The sequence below is a fragment of the Maniola hyperantus genome, chromosome 19 (assembly GCF_902806685.2).
Source record: "Maniola hyperantus chromosome 19, iAphHyp1.2, whole genome shotgun sequence".
NCBI classification, from domain to species: Eukaryota; Metazoa; Arthropoda; class Insecta; order Lepidoptera; family Nymphalidae; genus Maniola; species Maniola hyperantus.
The window spans coordinates 7,017,494-7,034,978 of NC_048554.1; the positions used below are offsets into that span (position 1 = coordinate 7,017,494).

Sequence of the window (17,485 nt, forward strand, 5' to 3'; positions counted from 1 at the left end):
TTAGTAAATTCAAATAAATCTGCAAAAAGTAGTTTGTACAACTTTTATTTTTCAAACATTTACCAATCCATTGCAAAACTGCTTATTCTACCTTTAACTGTTTATTTTTGTAATGAAAACTCATTATAAGCCCAATACATGTCGAAAATAATGAAGCATATATTACATACGCCAAACCAAAGAATTCACCTACAAATCCAGCTACCAAAGGTGCTACAACACCGGCTAGAGACCTGACACTATTCGAAGCTCCTATCACGGTCCCTCTATGATCTCCATGACTCTTCTTCAACACCATTTCTAATGTCACTAGTCTACCTACTGCATTACATATGGCTAGCGGGAATAACAAAGCAGTGTACATAACAATGTTGATAGATAAACATATTCCTAACAAAGATGCACTTAATAGAAGAAATACATGATAATTTCTTATGCTATAATCTTTGTCATGAGTGTAAAAGCTGTTAATGTAGCCCATCATAAAACTTGATATGGCACCCATAACACCTTGAATCGAAACTACATACCCAATATGTTTTGGTGAAAGGCCATACTGGCTTTTTAAGTATGGTGCATAATTTGAAACGTAAACAGCCATTGCAAAACTATTTAGGGCTTGAAACGTAAAAATAGTCGAATATTTGGACCACTCTACTTTCGATAAATGTACAAAAGATTGTTTACTACATGATAGAAGAGACTGTAGAATACTATGGGAAGAGGTTGTAGGATTAGATTTTCTTCTTACAGGAACGTTTGCTTTTGGCAGCAGATAAACAAGACCTGAAAAATAAATACATTATTTTCTTATGGTTACTTACATAGTAACCTACTCTGGTTTAAAAGGAAAAGTTTCAGCTATGAAGATAAATTTGAATGAATCCATTTCAAGGAGTACCTACCTACTTTTTAATTTTGACTTTTGAATCAATTCTGAAGTTCTAATCATGAAGTTTATCGTGAAAAAAACCAGCCAAGTGCGAGTCAGGCTCGCGCACCGAGGTGAGGCTACAAATTCACGGTTTCAGATTTTTTCCCTTGTCTGCTATAAGACCTACCTACCTGCCAAATTTCATGATTCTAGGTCAACGGGAAGTACCCTGTAGGTTTCTTGACAGATAGACAGACAAACAGACAACAAAGTGATCCTATAAGGGTTCCGTTTTTCCTTTTGAGGTACGGAACCCGAAAAACATAAAAGTTCAAAAACCTCGGAAGCTCGATTTTCAAACATACCTACATACTCGGGACAAAAAGTGCATTATACGCCACAAATGTTCTGCCCGAAATAATATGTTGAGTGATGAGTTACAGTTAATCCTGCATTTAAGTATACTAAGGGTATATCAAGTGGTTTAATTTCCATTAGGGCTAGCTTCTATTAAACTTAAAACGTTAATAAAAGCAAAAAGTTGAGGTATGTTAACTTTTACATGCTAATTTTATTTTTAAACTTAATCATGGAGGTATGAATGGACTTGTAAAGCCCTCTTTGATTTTTTTATAGTTAATATTTTATTTTAGCGTTTAAACTACCGTGAGTGATTTGCATTATAAATAATATCTGTCCCGGCTGTACTCACGTGTTTAGTCGACGTTAGCCCGACTAGTTTCGAACCCATTCGGGGTCCTTTTTCAAGGGAGTCAGTTCGTGCACGCGCCGCGGTTGTGAATGGGTTCGAAACTAGTCGGGCTAACGTCGACTAAACACGTGAGTACAGCCGGGACAAATTTTGTTAATATTTTAACCAACTGGCAACATGTGCTTTGTAGATAGTTTTAAAAACTTACAAGCATTGACAAGAAAGCAGATAGCTACTAATACAGATGCAATGTGGAATCCATGAATTGGATGCTCTTCAACGATATGACCACTAACGACAGGTCCTAGTGCAATTCCCACACCACATATTGCAAACATGTTTCCATATATCACAGACTGTTTCTTCTCATCCCGCTCATAATCAGGGACCATTGCCTTTGTCAGCAACTGAGTTTGTTTAAATATACCTGAAAACATAAAATGCTTTATTATTAAAAAACCAGTCAAGTGCGAGTCAGGCCTTGCTCTTTTAGGGTTCCGTACAAAATATAAACATCATATTTTGGGTGGTACAACATCGCAATAAACCCAAAAAATGTTCATTTGTTTTGGTCACAGCTTACTTATTTTGTAAATCATTGTGTTCAGTATTTGTTGTTTAAATACAGTATAAATAATATATCGAAATTTCATATTCCTAACTCGTTTAAAATGGTCTAAAACTGACAACTTTGAGGGAGATTTAAAAAAACCGGTAAGAACCCCTTTTGTTAACTAAACGCCAAACTATGATAGTTAAAGCGTTGATTTTATTTTTTCTGTAAAATAGGTAGATATATACAAATTTCTATTTACCATAATTAGTTCAGATTTTTCGATTTTTAAACTTTGGAGATAAAGGGGCGGGAGCGGTATTTATTTTTTTCAACATTTTGCACTTATCGTGCAATCGTATCGTATCAAAAACTCTTAAAAATTTCTTGAAAATAAATAAAAAATCTGGCTATCTTGGGCGCCCGCCTCCGTCTTGCCTTCACAGTTCACCGGCCAAACAGAATAGGGCTGTAAGATCCAAAATGGAAGTGTCTAGTAATAAGGAGGAAACCAGCTCGACGAAATCACTCAAATCGGCTAGTATTAAGTATTAAGTGCCTAGTCACTGGCTGCTGTATTTTTGCATTTGTAAGGTATTGAAATGGCAGGTATCCGTCCTCACCCCATCAAGTCTACACTCGACTCCACAGCACTCCTCCATTAAGTAGTTTAGTGTCCATTTCTTGCAATAGTTCTACACCCAACATACATTGTATTATTATTCAGTGCAACTTATTGATGTATTGAACTGAAGTATAACATCAAGTTATTGTCTAGTTATTGTCTAGGTGTTGTCTCACAATTTTGATGTAAATTGTGTAAAAAAGTAAATTGTAAAAGTAACTCTTATGTAAAGCTTATATTGTGTTAGACCAATGTCTGCAAGCTTAAAATCCTAGATTTAAGTTTCATAAAAATCCAATAGAAACACTGATTTCCATTAGACAAAAAATAGCCTATACTATATACATCTCTCGATGCAAGCTATCTTTGTATCAAATTTTGTAAAAACCTTTAAACGGACGGACACATTTTAAATTATGCATATTAATTGGAATGTAAATTATTATTAGTTTAAAAAATAAAATTATTAATTTTATCTTGAAGAAATTGAATATTTACCTAAAACTGGTCGCGTTAGTAACATAATTGCAATAGAATTTGTTGCTCCCAATGTCATATAAGCTACAGAACATACTAATAATGTTAAAATTAGTATCTGTTTCCGTCCCTTCAGGTCACTCAAGCTACCCTAAAAAATAAAAAAACAGGTCAAGTGCAAGTCGGATATTTTTATTTTTAACATTTTTATGCTCAACACTGCAAGTTAATGAAAATGTTGTGTTGTAGCATTATTAAAGGAAAATCAACAAACAGTCCTTGATTTTTATATTAGTAGTGAAAGTGATTAGCGACCCACCCTGGTTTCTCACTGGTGCAATGTAGATTATCGCAAATTAACACAAAACAATATTAAACTATACAAACCATTCTCTTGAATCACTGTATTGGTGAAAAGTGAAAGCAGCATAAAATCCGTAGCATTGTTTAAAAGATCTAAGCCAGTAGCGGATTTACTCTAAGGCCTAGTAGGCCCGGGCCTAGGGCGGCCAATTGTGACTAAAAATTCACTGATGTTATTATGAAAATTATGTGGTTTACCACATAGTTGGCAATCAAGTAAATTCATTATTTAGTCTTTGTGGGTATAAAAGAAAACTCATTAAGTGACATTTTAGGAATACTAATTTATGACTTTTACCTTTACACCCACTATATTATGTTGGTGCTGAGAAAGGAGCGACTGGTACCTACTTACAACATGACCAGGGGCCTAGGGCGGCCAAGACTGCAAATCCGCCACTGATCTAAGCATATATTATACAGACAGCAGGAAGCAACATTATTTTATAATATGTAGAGATTACCCAGTATCAACAGAAACACCAAAAAGCTTGTGTTTCTACTTGGATCAGGTGGCATGTTATGAGTAGGTATAATATATACAGCCAATTACATGAGTAGAAATGATTGCTATTTTTATTTTATTAAAATTTCATTTAAATATTGCATAAAATTTCATTTAAATAGTTGTGGATAGATCAAAACATAAATAAAATGATAAGCCGTCTGATACGCTAACATACAGCTTAGCCACCGGGTCTAGTAACTGGATATTTCACATGTAGCTTTTCTCTATAACTTAGGACTCATCATAAAGGGAGAAACTTACTTTACACTTAACTCACTAATGCACTCATAAGTAAAACTCTTCTAGTACCCATATTATAAATGCGAAAGTGTGTTTGTTTGTTGGTTTGTCCTTCAATCACGTCGCAACGGAGCAACCGATTGACGTGATTTTGTGCATGGGTATAGTTAAAAACCTGGATAGTGCCATAGGCTACTTTTTATCCCAGAAAATCAAAAAGTTCCCACAGGATTTTTAAAACCTAAATTCACACAGACGAAGTTGCTGGCATCAGCTAGTAGTTAGTTAAAAAAATACATACTATGACTGGACCGGAGAACAATTGAAAACCTGCAAACAATGAGCTCAGCAGGCCAATACAAATGTGGTTAACTCCCATCTGTCGCACATGGTTGGGTATTAATGGCACTATAAGACCAACTGCAAATACATCCTGAAATTGCAATTTAGAATTCATTTACAACAATCGGACGATACGGACCATGCTACAAAACAACCACTTAATGATCAACTAGAGAACATCGCTTACCACCCCATCTCGAAGATTGTTTTAAATTGAGCTAAACTTTTCAGCCAGGAGGAATGTAGTAGGTATAGCAGAAACTCCTTGTAGTTTCATAATAAAGAAAATTAGATGTAATAATTTAGTTGTCATTCACTTCCTGTCCTGTTTTGCTTACTAAACCGTTTATTGTAGATTTGAAGCGAGACCAATGATTAATCTATGGGTTTTAACCTATTTAACACTTATTTACACTAGCGGCACGCTATGATGGCCGGTTTGACACATTACAATAGTGATGTGGAATGTCAATTTATTCTCGAACAAAAAACAATTAAGTTTTGTTTTTGTACCTGATTAAATAGGTTTAATAAAACAAAAATGTATATGTTTATTTAATTTATTTGAACGAACTGAATATTTGAACGAAAATGAATATACATACTTTATATGCACACAAGAAACATATGAATACAAAAGATACCGAAAAAGGTGCCACAAAAGGCCATAATTAATCAGATTCGTCCATACTACTATTTTCACTGTCGTCACTGCTATCATCACATACATTAATAATTATATGTTCGTTTTCTATAATATTATCTATTTTCACATCTCTTTCATAATCTTCCCTTATTAATTTAACAGTTCTATTCACAACCTTTTCCCAGTCTCCTTTAGTCACATGTTCACAAGCTTCTTCTAATAATTTTAGCATTTTTTTTGTGGTAAATGGGGGTTCTGTATTGTGTCTTGCAGCATATCCCTTAATTTGAGCCCACACCAACTCAATCGCATTATACTCACAATGGTAAGGCGGTAACCGTATAACTCTGTGCCCATGTTCTAATGCTATTTCGTCAATGACGTATCGGATCTTGGTTGGTTTGTTTTCTTTTAAAAGACGTACTAATTCCGCTTTTAACATATTCATGTTTGCATCTACGCCATTTTTACGAAGCCATGCGACGATATCAGCTTTCTTTTGGGATTGGGCAGGTGGCTTGTCAATTTGCATCGAGTGGTATGGGGCGTTGTCCATAATTATAATAGATGGTTCAGGGAGGCTACACAACATTGAGGTAAACCATTCAGTAAACTTTTCTCCATTCATGTCTTCATGATAGTCTCCAGTGGTTTTTGACGCAAAAGCCATGAGAGAACCTTCGACAAACCCGTTGATGGTTCCGGCGTGACAAATTATAAGTCGCGATCCTTTTCCTACAGGAACTTTGGAAGTAGATGCTGCTGTGTCATCGTTCCAAGAACGGCCTACAGTATGGTTAGCATTAAGCCATGTTTCATCCAAGAACACAACATTTTGCCAATTTTTGATTTCTTTCACTTGCCGTAAAAAAGTATACCTTGCCATCGCTATATCAAATCTTTCCATCAATATTTTGCGTTTGTTACATTTTTTGTATCGAAATCCAATGGTCTTCAAATCTTCGTTAAAGAACTTTCCCCACCGAAGAATAATCCAGCTTCCTTCAGTGAATGCACCAACTTTTTTCTTGTTGGATACTCCTTCTGTAAATAGTAGCCGTAAACATGTCTTCGGATAGCATCGGCATCAAAGCTATCGATGCCTACGACTGGTTTTGCTCGTTTTCTCTTTTTTGGTGTGTGAAGTTTATTTTCTTCTGTGCCAGTCTCGCCATATTTTTTTTTAGTTATCCGTCTAACAGTTCGTTGTCCAATATTAAGCGCATCAGCTACGCGTTCAACCACTGACGTTATAGGTAAAATTGGCCCTCCATTTTGAGCTTCACGATCGAAATAGTTACGAAGGCGTATTAGGAACTCACGTGTCTGACTATTTAGAACAGTTCTCTGCGTACGTTCGGTCATATCGACGAAATCCACAACAAAGGGCTTGAACAGAGTCCAAATTAACGAGCAAGGGTCAACAGTAATGCAGTATCAATATTTGAAATCCAAAGCCAGGTCAAAACTATATCACAATCGCATTGCACTGACAGTTTATACTTTTCGAAGCAACGTCAATTCGAAACTGCTTTGTTTTGCATTGAGCATTGACGCGAGTTTGCCGGAGGTAGTAGTTGTGCTAGCCAGCGATCCTATGTGACGATCGTATTAGATTCCATTTTTAAAAATTTATTGATATTTTTTTGCGATTTCAGAGGTTTGTCCACATAGTGAAAATTGTTCATATTCACAAGTACATTCACCCCTTAAATGGTGCAAACTGATTTTTCTACACTTGTATACATTTAAGAAATCAATTTAATAAATAAATTTTGAGTCCTAAACCTAAAACTACATTCGATAAAATTTATGAATCTCTGCACATCACTATCGTCAATAAAGTAATACAATTATTTCCTTCAAAGTCGTTATCAATTAATACGGAACTTCATGAGCGGACAAACGTCAAACCGGCCATCATAGCGTGCCGCTAGTTTAGTTTATAAGGTAAGCAAAAGATTACAACATCTTGTCAGGTTTACAAAAAGTACTTCAAAAAAAATGTTTTTCAAGAAAGGTCTTAGGCAAATAGGCACTCATATAGGAATATCTGTGTGGTGGATTAAAACTAAGTTTATTATGAACATTAAGTAAGTAAGTAACAGTAAGATATGAACATTTTTGTTTAGGAGGAGGCTTACTAAACTTAGTAGGCACTTTTATATTTAATCTCCTTGTGTAAATAAAATGGCAAACTAACCAAAGTAGCCACAAACTGCAGAAGAGTAACAGAAAACGACATGTTTATAATGTTTTTAATGGAGCCTCGAGTACATTAAACAGACTAATCACAATCAAATAAGAATATCCTCACTTTTGAAACGTGTTTAACTAGTTTTAGTTTACGCATAATTATGCCTAAATGGAAAAGTTAATTAAGGCAGCTCAGTTCGGTGCTTTCTTCATACAAACGTAGGAGGGAAAATACAACAATATTCGATATTGTACGCACAAAACTAAGAATTATATCGATTTATCTCGTCATTATCTAGGTTCAATGATATCTAAAACATTGAAAAAAATATTGATTTAAAAGTTACGAGCCTCAAAAGATTCCTATTTTAACACTAAATTTATGTCAACTTTGGGCGTAAATAAATAAGATTAGGAATAGGAAAATTCTAAAAAAAATTATCATTAGACATAGTTTATTTATTCATTAGTTGAAATAACTTTACTTTGCAAACCTAAATTCAGTAGTTTTTTCTCAAAAATACTTTTCCCAAACTACTGTTCAACCCTTTTCAAGCGCTAGATTTCGGCTAAAATCATCATGCTTCTCACCCCAAAACATTAGACACCGCGCGGGTGGCGGAGGGAAGGGCCAGCCCAGCGGCGCGCGGCTGCGCGTGTAATATTGTGGTTTCTATGACGACAACTGTTGTTATTAATATGTTTTCAAAAACAAAAGTCGTAATGATTTTATAAAATTAATTTTTATTCAGTGGCTATGCAAATGTGTAGAAGATTGAGCAGAGCAGAGTCAATAAGTCCTTCAAATACTTATTGCATTTTGTACATTGACCTCTGGAATTTGAAATTTGGACACCAATTTTATTCATTGGTTTATTGACCTGACTTTGTTGTTGAGGTCCTAGTAGGGATATCTACTCGTGTGGTCCTAGTACAATAGGTAAGTAACTTTGTTTAGTTATTTATTTTATCTAATTTTAAAAAACCGGCCAAGTGCGAGTTGCTTGCGCACCAAGGGTTCCGTACTCAGGTATTTTTTTGACATTTTGCTCCATAAATCAAAAACTATTATGCATAAAAATAAATAAAAATGTGTTTTAGAATACACAAGTAAAGCCCTTTCATATAATACCCCACTTGGTATACTTATCATACATTGAAAATTGAAAATACTAATTATTTTTTCATTAACACACTTTAATTTTTTTTTGTAAGTTGTAATCACAAATCTATGGTTTTCGGATTTATTCCTTTACTTGTGCTCTAAGACCTACGTACCTACTAAATTTCATGATTCTGGGTCAACGGGAAGTATCCTATAGGTTTGTGTGACAGATACGGACACAGACGGAGAGACGGACAGACAGACAGACAACGAAGTGATCCTAAGGGTCCCTTTTTTCCTTATAAAGTACGGAACCCTAAAAAGGCACCTGTATATGTATAATAATATAGGTAGGTAGGTACCTACCTGGTGGTATTTCTTTGTATTTTTAGGGTTCCGTACCTCAGAAGGAAAAAACGGAACCCTCTGTCTGTCGGTCCGTCTGTCCGTCCGTCCGTCTGTCCGTCCGTCCGTCCGTCCGTCCGTCCGTCAGTCCGTCCGTCCGTCCATGCGTCTGTCGGTCCGTCCATCGGTCCGTCTGCCCGTCCGTCTGTCCGTCTGTTCGTCTGTCGGTCTGTCCGTCTGTCTGTCTGTCCGTCTATCTGTCTGTCTGTCTGTCTGTCTGTCTGTCCGTCTTACAAATAAAGTACGCAACGCTTCGTACAAATAGTACTTTTTTATTTATTTACTAGCTGACGCCCGCGACTTCGTCCGCGTGGATGTAGGTTTTCAAAAGCCCGTGGGAACTCTTTTATTTTCTGGGATAAAAGAAGGCAGGTCATGCCTGTCGTAGAGGTGATGGCCGTTGGAGCCGGAAAGTTCTTGAGTGGAGACCGCGTAGGTATATGTAAGCGTAGTGTGGGACGCCTTCCAGCACGATGGACCGACGATATACAGAGGCTGGCGGGAAGTGGCTAGGTGAGGAAGGCTGAGGACCGGGTGTGGTGGCGCTCTTTAGGGAAAGCCTATGTCCAACAGTGGACGACCGCAGGCTGATGATGATGGAAAAAATCACGTTGATCCGTTGCACCCCTCACACGTCCCTATCCGCCTTCTCCACTCCTGTCACGCTGGCGAATAAGTTTGGAATAGAATAGGATTTCGATGGAGTGCGTGGATTTTTGTGAACGGAGTTCAACCATGTAGTCGTGGTTTGGTACAATAGTAAATGGTACAATATTAATTCACCAACAACAGTTCCTAAAACCCATAGAATAGGAGTGCAGTACCCTGCAGCATCAGTATTGAAGAGTTGGAACTTAAAGTTCAATAATGGTATATATGTTTGGCATCTACAATATTATCTCACAATCAACAGTGGCTTAGGAGTGCAATACCCTGCATCATCAGGTTGAAGAGTTGGATATCGAGTTGAATTATGAAGTCGTTGCTTGGTACCTAAACCAGAGATAGTTTATTCTAAGCGTACCTTTAATATCAATTCAACATCAACTATTCCTAAAACAGCTGATTGAAATCCAAAAGTACAAAAGCTACCCGTCATTATTATGATGATGGTTGAGAAGTTGGAACTTGAAGTTTTAACATGTATGGTTTCTAACAAAAAAGAATGAATGAAATCGGACTACGCGTTAATGAATTACAGCTCAGTATACATTTTAACTTTCAACCCCTCTCCTAAGGGAACCATGCTGAATTTCGGGATAAAAAGTATCCTATATCCTATATCCTCATAGTATGACGTCAAATCGTACCAAGTTTCATTGGAATCCATTCAGTAGTTTCAGCGTGATGCGCGGCCGTGATACAGACAGACAGACAGACAGACAGACAAAAATTAAAAAAAAATTCAGTTTTGGGTTCAGTATCGATTATAGAGTGCCCTCGAAAAAAAAATTTCAAAATATCTTCAATGTACAGAATTTCACCTGTTACAGTTTTATTATAAGTAATAAAATAATAATAATAATATTGATTCAGATACAAGTTAGCCCTTGACTGCAATCTCACCTGGTGGTAGGTGACGATACAGTCTTGCTTACGACTATTTCGGATCGGAAATTCTTGGATTCAGGTTAAATGCAGTGCAAAAAGAGAGATCATTAGGATTCCGTACCTCAAAAGGAAAAAGGAACCCTTATAGGATCAGTTTGTTGTCTGTCTGTCTGTCCGTCTTACAAATAAAGTACGCAACGCGTACTAGTACGCGTAGTCTGTCTGTCTGCTAGCTTTTCACAGCTCATCCATTTAACCAATTTTGATGAAATTTGGTACAAAAATAGCTTGCATCCCGGGGAAGAACATAGGCTACTTTTATGATAAATAAGATTTAGTGGATACCGCTATTTTTCTGGAAATAACGTTAGATGCGAAACTTCAATGGGGCTCTCATATAAATAACTTATCGAACAGACAGTTCTGCTGCAAATGCGGTAAAAAAGATTCGCCAGTTGACAGACATAGAAACGGCGAGACTAGTATATTTTAGTTACTTTCACAGCATTATGTCATATGGCATATTATTAGAAAAGAAAAAGAAAGAAAAGAAAAAACGTTTATTTTTTAAAGCTGTACCACACATTACCAGTTACCAACTGGTTAGGTTATCCCAGCGCCTCTTATACTTGAGTAATAAAGTCAAAAAACCTCAAGTAGAAGAAGCGCCGGAATAAAGTATGTCATGTGTGGCACAACCCAAAAAAAAGGTCCCTACTCAGCATAAATGCATATTGTCTTGCACAAGTACAAAAACATACAGCGCTGGTTTTCAGTAGAAACCCTGATTCAGATGGCACCACGGAATTATTATGGGGTAATGCTGCTGATATAAATTCTATTTTTGTGCTGCAGAAAAGGGCTGTTCGAGCCATATATAGTATGGGACCACGAGAGTCGCTGAGAACTAAATTTAGAGAAGTTAAAATTATGACAGTGCATAATCAATATATTTTTGAAAATTTATTGTACGTATATAAAAACATAAATAAATTAAAAAAAAAGTGACTGTCATAAGTTCAAAGTTTTCATAAAACGTAAACTAATTAAAAAATCCTATTACATTGTAAAGGATTATTTAAATGATAAGCAAGCTTGGGAATGAGTTGCTCGGCTTTGTGATAGTTCTAATAAGTTTAATTTATGATTTTGTAAAGTGGTGATAATAAAAAGAATACCCGGCTGAGTTAGCTGTGGGCTCTTCTCAGTCTTGGGCACGTTTGGAACCCTCGTAGCGTTTACGAAATAATTATCACCACTATATTTTACAAATCCAACAACTGACAATCGAAAAGAGTAATTTATTACCTATTTTGAACAAATCATTTGACTTTGACTTTTGATCTCGGAAAATCAAAGTTCCCACGGGATTTTTAAAAAACCTAAATCCACGCGGACGAAGTTACGGGCATCATCTAGTGCATACTAAATAGTTTTTGATTTATCATGCAAAATGTCAAAAAATACTATTTACCTATTTATTAATTTTTATTTTTCACTAGCTGCCCCGGCGAACTTCGTACCGCCTAACAGTCGATTCTTTTTCAGGATTTTTTTAAAAATTTTCTCTACGTAAGAACCATATTCGTACTTCAAGGAATATTATAAAAAAAGAATTAGCGAAATCGGTTCAGCTGTTCTCGAGATTTGCGATCAGCAACACATTTAGCGATTCATTTTTATATGTACCGAAATTCTAGTTACATAGTAGTAATAAATTAAGTTACATTGTAAATGCTTATCTCTAAACAGAGATTTAGAGATAAACATTTTACTATTGTAGTACGGAAACCTCGGGGCGCGAGTCTGACTCGTACTTGGCCGGTCGGTCTGTCGGTCGGTCGGTCGATTTATTTTAGAATGCATCGTATCGACAGCTGGTGGTAGTAGTTTACATATATCCTACTAATATTATAAACTAGGTGAAGCTATGATAGCCTAGTGGTTAGGACGTCCGCCTTCTAAACGGAGGTCGGGGGGTTCGATCCCGGGCACGCACCTCTAACTTTTCGGAGTTATACGCGTTTTAATTAATTAAATATCACTTGCTTTAACGGTAAAGGAAAACATCGTGAGGAAACCTGCATGCCGAGTTCTCCATAATGTTCTCAAAGGTGTGTGAATTCTACCAATCCGCACATGGCCAGCGTGGTAGACTATGGCCAAAACCCTTCTCACTCTGAGAGGAGACCCCTGCTCTGTAGTGAGCCGGCGATGGGTTGATCATGATGATGATGAGGTGATGCCCGCGACTTCGTACGCGTGGAATTAGATTTTTAAAAATCCCGTGGAAACTCTTTGATTTTCCGGGATAAAAAGTAGCCTATGTCACTCTCCAGGTCAACCATACCCATGCAAAAAATCACTTCGATCCGTTGCTCTGTTGCGACGTGATTGAAGGACAAACCAACGAACCAACAAACAAACACACTTTCACATTTATAATAGGTGTAGTGATGTGTGTGTGTGGATGTTTGGATGTTTGTTACTCAATCACACAAAACGGCTGAACGGTTTTGGATGAAATTGGGAATGGAGATAGATAAAAGTGTTAATTTAGGGTATACCCTAAATTAACACATAGGCTACTTTTTATCCCGGAAAATCAAAGAGTTCCCACGGGATTTTTAAAAACCTAATTCCACGCGGACGAAGTTGGGGGCATCAACTAGTAATAAATATAATTTGGACTTATCCGAATTCCGAAAGTCAGGGTTGTCAAATCACACTTATATTATAAAGGCGAAATTTTGTATCTGCGTGTGTGTGTGTATAGGTTTGTTACCCTTTCACGCAAAAAGTACAAGACGGATTTGGCTGAAATTTGAAATAGTGATCGCTTTTGAAAGAGTTCTCGCGGGATCAAAAAACCACTATATCCTCGCGGACGAAGTCGCGTGTATCATCTAGTTACAAATACACAAATACATTTTCAAAAAGATTTTCATTTCATTTCATTTCATTTCATTTCATTTCAAATATAAGTATGTAGGTCATATTGTGTGCTTAGACAATTTAATTATATACTTGAGTTTTCATGTAACAGAAACAAAAATGGATTGGCGGAAGAGGAAAAAGAAACGGTTTAGACTCGCAAAAGCAAATCCCTTGCAAAGAGGAGATCTATTAAAATTCATCAGAATCTTTCCAAACCATAATATTATCTTGTGATGATAATGCCATTACTTTTTCGGGGTTATTCCTGTGAGTCACACCCGACGTGAGTAACAATGTGACTCGAGGGGAATTTTATTTGACTGAATATGTACTTTTCCGGGATGCTGAATTTGATAATGACATTTATTTTCAAATCCAAAATAGCAGACATGCACTTTTCACAAAAAATAGAAATGGGTGTCGTTTTCAGGGTTTCCAGGATGCTGGTTTTGATAATGACATTAATTTTTTAATCTAAGATGGCGGGCCAGCACTTTTTATAAAAAATAGACGCGAGTGTCGTTTTCAAGGTTCTCCAGGATGGTGAATTTGATGATGACATTTATTTATTTTCAATAAATACTTATATATTATACTTCTATTTTAGTGGATCACAGGATTTTCTTTGACAAGGAAACGACAAAGCAAAAAATCGAATTGAATTAGATTATGATGCTATCACACCGTACCATTTAGAGCCAGCTTCTGAAAATTTGACACTGTGTTTGTAAGTTGATATTATTTAGATACTAGCTAATGCCCGCGACTTCGTCCGCGTGGATTTCACATTTTTCAAAATCCCGCGGGAACTCTTTGATTTTCCGGGATAAAAAGTAGCCTATGTGTTAATCCAGTTAAGAATTCTAAATTTCATTCAAATCCGTTCAGCCTTTTTTGCGTGATTGAGTAACAAACATCCAAACATCTACACTTTCACATTTATAATTCCACTAGCTGCCCTGGCGAACTTTATTGACACTTTTATTGACACTTTATTGCACACAACACAAAGTAAACATTGAAAAAACACAATACAGGATCTTATTCTAATAGATGTAGCATGCAAAGGCGGCCTTATCGCTAAAGCGATCTCTTCCAGGCAACCTTTGACGAAAGGAATCACGAAAGCACGGGTTGGTGCGGCAGCCGAAAATGGCCCTAGTTATTATTATTAATTAGACTACATACACAGTACATTCAAATAATACACAAATAAATATAATTATATATACCCATATACATATCTCTATAATATACTACATAATTCTGTTTACATAGATAAATAATAGTTCTTCAAACGATTTTTGAAGGTGTTTAAGGATTTCGCCTGACGTATTTCAGCTGGGAGAGAATTCCAGAGCTTGACACTGTTAGTGGTAAAAGAGTTACCATAGTATACCGTGCGGCTGTGTGGAGTCATAAGCTTATTGTCGGTGCTGGAGCGGAGGGAGAACTGATGGTTCTCACCAAGATAGGAAAACCGTTCTTTTAAGTAACTTCGTTCCGCCTACGGCCTAACAGTCGATTCAAATTTTTTAAATTTTTCTCTCGGTAAGAACCATCCTCGTACTTCAAGGAATACCTAATTTAAAAAAAGAATTAGCGAAATCGGTTCAGCTGTTCTCGAGATTTGCGATGACATTTAGTGATTCATTTTTATATTATAGACTAGCTTATGCTCGCGACTTCGTCCGCGTGGGCTACACAAAATTTCGAACCCCTATTTCACCCCCTCCAGAGTTGAATTTTCAAAAATCCCTTCTTAGTGGATGCCTGCGTCATAATAGCTATCTGCATGCCAAATTTCAGCACGATCCGTCCAGTATTTTGAGCTGTGCGTTGATAGATCAGTCAGTCAGTCAGTCAGTCAGTCAGTCAGTCAGTCAGTCAGTCAGTCAGTCAGTCAGTCAGTCACCTTTTTCTTTTAAATATTTAGATTAGGATTAGGATAATATAATTATTATGTTACTAGCTGCCCCGACGAACTTCGCACCGCCTACAGTCGATTCTTTTTCAGGACTTTTTTAAAAAAATTCTCTCCATAAGAACCATCCCCGTACTTCAAGGAATATTATCAAAAAGAATTAGCGAAATCGGTGCAGCTGTTCTCGAGATTTGCGATCAGCAACACATTCAGCGATTCATTTTTATATAATATAGAAATTTACTATTTGTTGTCAGATTTGTCAATGCTGAATTATGTTGTATTTTAGTGACTCAAGACATTCCTTTTAGAAGAAAACAAGGAAAATAAAATGAATATGCCCAATATACGTACCACTGAAATCCAACATGATACTGCAACATTCAATTCTGTACTAAATATTGAAAGGTCTACCATCCCATACTTGTAAGTTGTTATGCTATGTTTTTTGCATACATTCTATATAGATAATACTCACAATATAATTATGTTGATTGTATGTTTATTAATTCCAGAAATGAAATGGAGAGCTTCAATAGTTCTGCGTCGAATGATACATCTAATGTGACTGTTGAAACAGAAAATGATACATATTGTGTTTATGTGTGTAGTGGGCTTTAGAGGGAAATTGAATTGTACCTACTTCCTACTTATAAAAATAAAATTTTCATTTTTGAGATCAAAGTGGAATTTATTTTGACTTTTGTATACACAAGTAGATAGTATATATAGTTTTTAGTCGCTACTAATAGATAAGTGTAGGCAACAAAAGTTATTTTCACAGACAAACGAATGTGTAATCATGTGTTCCTAATAGGTAATCCGCCAGCACAGAGAATTCAACTCCTAGAGTACGCATATACAAGGTTTTACATGAAAACAAAATCGTAAAATGTTGGCGGGGGACAGGGGAGAATGCTTTGTTGTGATTGGTGGACTGACTAATCAAAACAATGTGCGGAATGAGGGTACCGAACGGGCGTGGGCGATGATTCATTTAAAATTCCGTGGGATCACCACGATTTAGCAATGCAATTCCTTAGGTACAGCATCAGGGTCGAGAAGTGGGTCTTCGAGTTCAATGATAAAGTCTTTACTTGGTAGATATAGGTACCTACCTCCAATATCAATTTATAACCGACAGTTTCAAAATCCCATAAGTTTTGGTGGTCATGTCCCCTGCAGCATCAGGATTGAGGAGTTGAAATCCTGTGTGTCCTATATAAAATGACATTTTATATAGGACAATGTTGCAAAGTTTCTTTATCAATTAAAAAAATACGCAAATCGGTTCAGAAATCTCGGAGATTTCTGTGTACATAGGTAGAAAAACACAACTCCTTTTTTAAAAGTCGGTTAAAAAAGTATCCTTTGTTAATCCTCTACTTGTCTGTAAAAGTCCCGTCAAAATAGGTTCTGCCGTTCCGAAGATTAGCCCGTTCAAACAGACAGACAGACAGACAGTTTTTAAAAACGTTTGATTCAGCTGTTATGGTACAGTTCAAATAACAATATTATGAGCTTGCGGTAGTTATTTCGAAATTACAGACAGACACTTCATAGAAGTATGGATTTCTATAATATATACGAGTTGTTTATACACGCTGAGGCAGTAGTTACCTAATAGGTATGTATGTAAGTGAGATTTTATAGTATTCATCAAAAGATAAGTAGGTAATCATTATCATTCAAAAAAAAATTAAAAAATATTTATTTCAGTAGGTAAAACAATTTCACATAGTGCGTAGTAATTGGGACCATCCCAGTAACTGTTTTAGTATTGCTACGAGTACTCGTGGCAGGCGACCCCGCTCTTCCATAAAATCTTATACAATAATAATTGAAATAAGTAGTTCCTTCATAAATCATATATTTACAAAAATTCATCGGTGACATCTGTCCAACTATCTGTGTGCCATCATCAATATATCCGGACGCTAGTGTGAGCGCATGCACTCGCTACACTGCTCATCACTGAGTCTATTTCTTTCTATCACAATGTTAGGTGAAATAGCATACAGGTTACC

At 36.3% G+C, this 17,485-nt stretch overlaps 1 protein-coding gene and 1 long non-coding RNA gene across 2 annotated transcripts; one reads left to right on the forward strand and one right to left on the reverse strand.

Moving 5' to 3' along the window:
- Positions 1 to 28: 28 nt before the first annotated feature.
- LOC117990983 (major facilitator superfamily domain-containing protein 9-like) lies at positions 29 to 7,717 on the reverse strand. The gene is made up of 5 exons (XM_034978489.2): positions 7,544 to 7,717; positions 4,654 to 4,785; positions 3,263 to 3,392; positions 1,795 to 2,013; positions 29 to 786 (listed from the first exon to the last, which is right to left on the reverse strand). The coding sequence occupies exons 1-5, from the start codon at positions 7,583 to 7,585 to the stop codon at positions 83 to 85; spliced, it is 1,227 nt and encodes a 408-aa protein (XP_034834380.1). The 5' UTR covers positions 7,586 to 7,717; the 3' UTR covers positions 29 to 82.
- Positions 7,718 to 13,565: 5,848 nt separating this feature from the next.
- On the forward strand, positions 13,566 to 16,073 carry LOC138403651 (uncharacterized). The gene is made up of 3 exons (XR_011237868.1): positions 13,566 to 14,261; positions 15,748 to 15,884; positions 15,974 to 16,073. It is a non-coding gene; the product is annotated as an uncharacterized lncRNA (long non-coding RNA).
- The last annotated feature ends 1,412 nt before the right edge of the window (positions 16,074 to 17,485 follow it).